The following is a 9,029-nucleotide window of genomic DNA, read 5'->3' on the forward strand; positions in this document are numbered from 1 at the left end:
AAATGCTGGTCACAAAATATGTAAGGTAAAATGGAACGAAGGCACAGTAGTACAAACCACTCACTCAAAAAAAATATCAACTTCACCAGCATCACACATTTACGTTCTTCCAAGGAAGAGATAAGATAATGGAGCCTCTTCCACGTGTCACTTCCACATGGTACCTAACGATAAGGCTACCATTCAAATATTTTCCTTACTCGTGTGGACAATATGCTGTAATGTCATCACTTATAGAATCCAACGGTTGTAAGATGTGAGGAAGCAGTCCCTTGGATTTGACACCATTGGATGAGTAGTGAAGAAATCACAGTATTATATAAAGGAAGAAGGAGAAGAAGCTTGGCCATCTAGCAGCAGAACAACAAGTGATTCAGAAGTAAGAAGGAAGGAAAATGGCTTCCTCAATGATCTCCTCCCCAGCTGTTACGACCGTTAACCGTGCTGGTGCCGGTGCCGGCATGGTGGCTCCGTTCACTGGCCTGAAGTCCTTGGGTGGGTTCCCAACGAGGAAGACGAACAATGACATTACTTCGGTTGCAAACAACGGTGGAAGAGTGCAATGCATGCAGGTAATTAAGAAAACTGGAATTAGAAGTTAGATGGATAAATTATGGGTAGAAAAGGTTAATGAAATTATGATGGAAATGAGTAGGTGTGGCCAACAACTGGGAAGAAGAAGTTCGAGACTCTGTCGTACCTTCCAGACCTGACTGAAGAACAACTGCTTAAGGAGATAGATTACCTTCTTAGGAATGGATGGATCCCTTGCTTGGAATTTACATTGCAGGTGAATTTGTTGGAAGCCCTTTTTGTTGAATTTGATGATTGATTGTTATTAAATTTTGATGATTGATTTGATGTTTTTGGTTTATAGGACCCATTCCCATACCGTGAGCAAAACAGGTCACCTGGATACTATGATGGAAGGTACTGGACCATGTGGAAGCTGCCTATGTTTGGGTGCACTGATGCTACTCAGGTGTTGCAGGAGGTTGTAGAGGCCAGGACTGCTCACCCCAACGGCTTCGTCCGTATCATTGGATTCGACAACGTTCGTCAAGTCCAGTGCATCAGTTTCATTGCCTACAAGGCCCCTGGCTTCTAAGTCTGCTACATTTGTAACCCACCACCACTTTGTTTCTTTGTTTGTATTTAAACCATATTCCCATTTCGTTTTCTCTTTTTGAGATTCCACCATCCTGTAATTTTGGTTTCTGTTTTCGGACTTCATTGCAAATGAATGGATGAGAACTAATGAATAAGCCGTTGTGTTGTGTTTTTTATTCTAAAATAACTCATGAACCCATTAATTATTGTCCTCGCATCTCCCTCTAGTTGGTTGAAATTAATACTTTCTCGTTTAATGATTTCACTTATTGGTGTTTAACAAAGAACTCTTTAAGTCATTCAAGTAAACATCATAGTTGAGCTTGGCCTTATTAACTTTGTCACACAGAATGTTCTACTTTTATCCTTACAAAAGTAGTGAGACGTTTTAAAGATAAAAATCTTAGAGTTTCATTCTATAAAACAAATAATATCTCTAGTCTATTGATTCACTTTAATAATGTTATCTCAACATACTTTAGTTGGAACAACTTTATACTTCGTTATCTTAGGAAAGAAGTTCATCACTCAATTTAAGAACATGTTGCTAGGAGACTACTGAACTTTCAAAACCAAACATGAACCCCATAATTCTTGGAAACACAGATATTTTGTACTGTATACAGCAACAAACAACCAGTAATTACCAAACCGTTTTGTTAATTATGTGCAAAGAAAGAGATCAAATTCAATTTTTGTTTTTTGGTTTCAGAAACTATGCCTCCCATGAAAAAGCCAGTAACTATTTTGTTTGTGCCATTTCTAAATTTTCCAACTGCATTTTTCAAATTATGATTGCAAAAGGGCACAGAAAAACACAATCAGATTTGGTCATGCTCTGCTAATAGTACAATATTTCTAGAATTGTCAGAATCTGATGCTCACAATGAATATCAACATGATTCTCTTGCCTGTTGTTTGTTTGCAACAAGTTGGTATGGATTAGCAACTAAAATATCAATCACTTAGAGGCTTGTGAGTAGTAATAGGTAACTTATCTCAACACCTTTTAGGTCGCATTAAAGCTTATACTGGACCCCTTTTGATAGCTACATTTGTGAACAAGGATACTAGAGAAACAGATAAGTTTCACCTCCTTTTCTCTCATTGCCACATCATACATATTCAAAGTCAATGGAGAATATACAAATCTATGGGATTTTATTTTTTCAATGTGAATACTTACCCTAGAATCAAGTTTCTTCAAACTTATTTTTGTTTTATAAATTTTTGAGAATATTAATTCTTCATCGCTCTAATGGAATTGAATATAGATAAAAATAGGTTAACTTTCAATTAACATTTTGTTAATTCAAATGCAATTGAATATATATAATATTGTTGGGATCAATCACTGCATCTGAGGTATTGTCCGATTTGGAATTCCAAGCTCTCTTCATAGTTTTGTCTTTAAAAGGTATCTCTTAGAGGGTTGCAGGAGGAATATGTATTTAAATTGTCCTTGGCCTCAAATCTTAAACAACGTAGGACTATTGGATGTAGTAAAATAAACCCTCTAGTTGAGGTTTAAGAGAACAAGGCTTCATCTTTAGAACCACTTTTCATTTGCCCTCAGACGGCACACATGTTTCCACATGTTTCCACATCAATGTCGTCGAAATAACAATGTTAAGGTCAATCATCGCATTTGAGGTACTATTCACTTTGGAGCCTAAAACTCCTGTCATGATTTTATACATAAAAAGTGCCTCAAAGGGTTGGAGGATGATGTAAGTTCATCATATAATTTGAATGCTTTGAATGAGTGCAATGTGTTTGTGTTAATGTTGCTCAAGAAAACTTTAAGAAGATTCCCACTGGACATTAAGATAACCAAGAGTTTATTTCGATGTGAAGGTATGATGCACTTGGATGCGAAAGCTTGAAATAATGAATGAGAATGTGTTAAGAGAGTGGGATGGGTGTGTTTCGTTGGTACAACCCTAAAGGAAAAGGTCTTGGAAAAGTCAAGAAGATAACATGTCCTAGTGAACTTAGAACAAAAGAAGAGCTTCAAAATTGGAAGAATTTCTCTATATTACTTCCAAGTTGTTTTACAATGCTTGAGAACTTCTATTGATAGAATTTTGGAATGAGCCCAAGTCTCAAAAAGATAAAAAAAAAACCTTGAAACTATGAAGCTCTAGAACTTTCAAGAGTGACTAACAAGTTGTCAAGTTCATACACCAAGTTAACTACCTAATGCATATACCTTTCAAGTTGCTTTGGTCTCCAAGAAATGTTCTAAGGGTTACTTGAGGCCCTAGCAAGCTCAAAAATCAACTTGGAAAGCCAAAACTGCACATTTATGGGAAGTGCCCGATTTAATCGATTAGGTTATTTTACATAATCAATTAAATTGGGTTGTCACACTGAAATTGGCCAAAATACAAGGCCTAAATGAAAGACTTATTTACATTTTTACAATGCTTAGAAAGGAAAGACAAGGTGATATTGTTGTCGTTGACGCAATCAAATCAATACTACTTATCAATAACATCTTCAATATTGTTTAGAAAGTAGTCAACAAAAATAGAAAGGGTAAAGTAATCTAAAGTTGTCTCCCAATGAACACGAAATTGATTTCTAACCAATTAATTCTTATAAAAATATACAAAAGAGTTAGTCAAATGAAATAATAAAAACATGAGAGGATTAAGTAAACAAAATAATATATCAAAGAAAGAAATGGAATTGAAAAGATAAAAAGAGATAAAAACAATAATAAAGAAAACAGGTTGATTCCGCTGTTTATCCAAAATAGGATTCATCATTGGTTTTCTAAAGATTATTGTTATTAATTTCTTGTTTAAGATTTCAAATTAATAAATGTAACTTCTCAATTAATTTGTTGGTTTCCTCACTTTTAACCAAAGTAACTTCTCGATCAAAAGCAAGAACTTTATAGATTAATTATACTAAATTTAACCAAAGTAACTTCTCAATTAAATATTACTATGCCTAATCATGTCTATTGTTTTACCTCTTGTGTCTAGTAAAAATCTAATTAACTAAAGTAACTTCTTGATTAATTCTAATCAGAGTTTTCACCTTTAATCAAATAAACTTCTCAATAAACTTCTCAATTATTAGCAAAAAGTCATTCAATCATATGACAATTTCTAAATTAACCAATGTAACTTCTCAATTAAAATTTAAAAACCCTTGGACTCGTATGATTGTTTTATTATGTAGATTTAACATTGTGCTAACCTGCTACAATGTAAAAATCATTATTTGTACTAGATTAACAACCAAAAGACATAGATAAAAATAAATCACAACAAGAATAAAAAGAACAGACCAATTTATTCATCTAACCTCAAAATCTAATTAAGAAATTACAATGGAACTAACCCTTGAAGCTTAGCCCTCCATGGAATGCAAAATAAAATAAAAATAAAAGAAGAGTATATGGAAAGAGAATGAAATTAGGCACCCTAAGGGTTTTTAAACTCCGAAGTTCTGAGCTTGTTTTTCTACCTCCCTTTGGTATCTTTATAAAGGACTTAGACTAAGTTTTTCTGATGCTAAAATCTCTCAAGTATCTTTTAAAATAAAGATAAAGATAAATATTATTTATGATTATAGTGATTATGAATATTTACAAATATTTGACAAATATAGTTGGTTGAAATTTTATGATATAATTAAATAAATTAATTATTTAAAGATATCTAATAAATTATCACTAAATAATATTTGTATTAATTTTCTAAATCAACCATTTGCAATCTTGTAGTTAAAATTTGCTAGAAAATCCAAAAATATCAATATTTGCACTTTAAACCCTCTTGTTTGACAAAACTTTGACCAGATTGTGACCAAACTTTGGAACTTTGACCCTTTGACCATCCATTGAGAGGTTGCCACGTGACACTATCTCTTTCTCCCGAATGAAGCTTCTCTCTCCTCCCTTAGGGATTTTGCTGCGTGGAAGATTTGTGAGGCTGCACCGTTGTTGCAAAGTTCATGACATATATGCACTCGTGGTGGCAACGTGGGTTTCACGTGGTTAGCGAAGCGGTGGTTAGATGGACTTGGTTCTACAGATGCGCGAAGGTTCTGGTCCATGACAAATTATAGGTTCACGTGGTGGTTTGTGGGTTCACCAATGATGGTTTGAAGGTGTTGCATTTCTTCTTTCAGTGGTGGCACGAGGTTTAACGTTGATAGTTCGTGGTTTGATGAGGTCTGATGCGAGAATGGTGGCAAAGGTTCACACTTCACTATAGATGTTGCTTGTGGTTTGTTTTCGTGGACGAGATTCACGACGCATGTGCGTGGAAGATGCCATTTTCATTCTGCTTCATTTGCTACAAGCGTGATGGTTATCGACATTGAGATTTTGGTAATTGCCTAATCTACCTAAGGTTTATGAGTTAGGAGAAGGTTGAAGATGATGATGTGGCAACACCTAATTGGTTTAATTTTGTGAGTTATGATGTTGCCACGTGTCACCTTGTGGGTGGAAAAAATTGAAAGTGGTTGATTGCACATGGCATGATCTCGTTAAGTTGATTTTGTAAGTGTAAGAGGGGTGAAAATAGACATATTAGGGGGTGCATAGTATTTTTTGGGTGGTGTATTGCTAAAAAATGGGAGTGTATAAGTAATGTAAGGGGTTCACAAGTGATATTTTTGGAACTTATTGATTTGAGCCTTATTTGAAGGTGTTTTGTAACTTTAATCAATTTAGTTTCACACCTTCAATGAACTTAATCTTAACTTCAATTGTATCAACAAACGTTAGAATAACCAATAATAATTTTTAAGACTTTTTTTATCACACAAGCTCAAATAGCCTAATTATCAAAATTGTCAATTAAATCACTCTTTAAGCACAAAAACTCAATTAAATACACATAATTAAACATTAAATGATGACAAAAATTTTAACTCATCACAAGCTAATACACTATCTTTCATAGAAGAAGAGCTCTTTGAAGTCCTTCTCTTCTTCCATTCTCCTTGCTATAGATGATGTTGCAGCTCTCTAGAAATGTTATATCACTTCTTCTCCATTGTCATTCCATTTTCGTGTTGTATACATCTTTTCTTCATGTCCTGATGTGTTTTCACCGATTGGTGTTCCTATGTCTTGTATGCTTCAAAGGGATTATTCTGCTTGAATCTTTATTTTGTGTGCTTTAGGTTCTCTATCTTGTTTCTACTAATTGCTTTTACATTTTCTAAGTCTTTATTGTTTTTATTCGGTTAAATTACTTTGTCTTTGAGTCATTTTTATTTTGAGATCCATATGTGGTGTTTAGAAGTCCTGTTTAGTCCATATATGTTATTACATTTATGTTTAGCCGTTTGAATTTGTGAAAAATTTTGTCTCTACTACTTTGGCGTTATGCGCATTTTGTTGTTCTTTGGTGTTATATCTTACTTTTTTTAAGATCATAAAAAAGTTCTTAGATTTAGGTTTCTATGATGTTTGATTGAGTTTCTATTCTACACACCAATGTAGGAAAGAGTTTTTGCAGCGGTTATTTTGGTCATTTTTGGCTTCTGTTTAATACCTGAATCCAGCTGAGGCAACAAAGGGTCACCTTTCTACCTCGATTATGAATCGAGGCATATATAACCCTTACTACCTGGATTCTAGAGGAAACCGAGGCGTAATAAGCATTAAAAATTTTAAAAATTAAATCAGAAATGACATTTTTGCCTCGGGTCTAGTTGCAACTGATGCAAAAAATTCAGATTTACTACCTCGGTTATGGAACAATCGAGGCATAATAGCCTTAAAAAAAAGATAATCTTTCTACCTTGGTTTTGGTCACAACCGAGACATAAAATGGACATTTTTTAATGCATATTCTATTTCTCTGATATCCTACACATTAAACCTGCATTTATAGAACCAAATAGCCAAAAACAGAAAATTATACTATTCAAATAAAAATAAGGCAAAATACATAATGTACTATTCATTACAACATCATATCCTACCATAAATAGACGTACTAAATGATGGTATAACGCAACAGAATGTTTAAGCGTTTGGACAAAAACCAAGAGGGGGGTGAATTAGTTTTAAGTAATAAAATTAATACTTTAAAAATTTTTCCAAAATTTATCAATTAAATCAAATATTAATTTCTTTAAACACAATAATGGATGAAATAAAGAGATAGAGAAGAAGATTGAACACAAGTATTTATACTGGTTCGGATCAAAAGACCCTACGTCCCGTTGTTAATCTCTAAAAAAGGAGATTAACTAAATCACTAACAAATAACAGATTACAATCAGATAATAAAAGAGTAAGCAAAGAAAACACCTCTCTTGAACACACAAGAGATGAACACCTTTCTCTGAATCACATAGAGAACCTTGACCTTAGCTTTCCTATCAACAGCAGCAGCACTCAATCTCCTAGAACACCTCTAAGGAAAAGTTATCGCTCTACCCACACTAGGTTTTTCAAAGCTTCTTTTGAGAACACTCAGAGAACTCTCTTGCAGTCACAGCACTAGCACTCTCAAAAAGCTAAGTGAGAAGTAACTTTGATGTTCCTTAAATAGGGGTTCCAGAAATTAGGTCAAAAAGTTGAACAGTCGCGCCCAACTAACCAGGATAATCGATTATCACTAGTGATAATCGATTATTCCAGTGTGTTTTATGAAAAACAAATTTTTGAACAGATAATCGATTATCAGAGGTGATAATCGATTATTCTAGTGCTTTCTTGAAAAAATTGGTTCAGCTCAGGATAATCGATTATCCTAAGTGATAATCGATTATCACTTTGATTTTTCGAGAAATACCAGAATTTTCTTTGTGCAATATTGATTCTAACTATTCTAATTACACTTTACAAGATAGCTTTAAACGTAACAACACATGTTCTTCATATTGACTTCCAGATGGCTTTCAGGCTTCTTTTATCATCATCAAAATCTTGCTTCATCATTTAGACTTGTATTGCTTTTGCCAACAATCTCCCCCTTTTTGATGATGATCAAAACAATATGTTTAAAGTATCTGCAATCAAAATACCTTACAAGTAGATTGGTTAGTAGCACTGTTTGGTTTAAACTTTTAAACTTTTTCTCCCCCTGTGAAAAAAGTTTGTAATAGAGAAGCTCCCCCTCAATTAGACAATTGTAAAGAATAACAATAAAAGTAGACTTTTATTATGAAATAATAAAACTAGAAAACATTTTACAATAGCAATAAAAAATAACTATGATGTAGACCTTTAAAAGTCTTGACTCATGTCATCACCTTCATCATATTTATCAAACTTATGTTCTAAATTAGAAATCCTAGAATCTAGTCCTCTAATTAAGCCAGTGACTTCTTCATGTCGGTGAGTGGAGAGAAGAAAGAATTCTCCAAGTCTCTGGTTTAGGTTTAAAATTTGATGCTCTAAAGAAGAGGATGAGCCACCAACACCACTAGATAATCCAATATTTGTGTCAACAGGAAGAATAGGAGCAGTGGAAGGATTCTCTTTTTCTTCATTGTCCGAGGAAGGCATATCATCCTTGTGAATGTAGGTATTCCCAAAAGGAATAAATTTCATCTGCTTCAAGGAGTTTTCCACAATTTTGTATGCCTTAGTGGTTTTATGAGATTGTTCATCAGAGACATTTACCCGTTTGTACTCACAAATACGAGAGATGAGCAAGGAATACGGGAGTGGATATTGAGGCAATCTCTTGGCTTTGAGCATGGTGTCAAGAATGATGTTTGGCCAATGGATAGGAATGTGATTGAGCATAACATAGATGATCATAAGATCTGCTTCACTGTAGTGTGCGTGATTTGTACCACGTGGACATAAAATCCAAACAATAAGATAGTGAAGTAGACGCTCATCAACTTTGAGAGGTCCTGCTAGTAATTGGCGACCTATTTCTTGATCCGATCATCGCATAAAGGATCTATAAGCGAATATTTTG

At 34.0% G+C, this 9,029-nt stretch overlaps 1 protein-coding gene across 1 annotated transcript; it reads left to right on the top strand.

Annotated features, from left to right (window-relative positions):
- Positions 1-263: 263 nt before the first annotated feature.
- Positions 264-1,294, top strand: LOC114181279 (ribulose bisphosphate carboxylase small chain 1, chloroplastic-like). Its single transcript, XM_028067687.1, has 3 exons — positions 264-572; positions 656-790; positions 878-1,294. Exons 1-3 carry the CDS (start codon positions 396-398, stop codon positions 1,106-1,108), a joined length of 543 nt encoding a protein of 180 aa, XP_027923488.1. The 5' UTR covers positions 264-395; the 3' UTR covers positions 1,109-1,294.
- The last annotated feature ends 7,735 nt before the right edge of the window (positions 1,295-9,029 follow it).

This window comes from Vigna unguiculata, chromosome 4 (genome assembly GCF_004118075.2).
Source record: "Vigna unguiculata cultivar IT97K-499-35 chromosome 4, ASM411807v1, whole genome shotgun sequence".
In the NCBI taxonomy this organism is placed as follows: domain Eukaryota; kingdom Viridiplantae; phylum Streptophyta; class Magnoliopsida; order Fabales; family Fabaceae; genus Vigna; species Vigna unguiculata.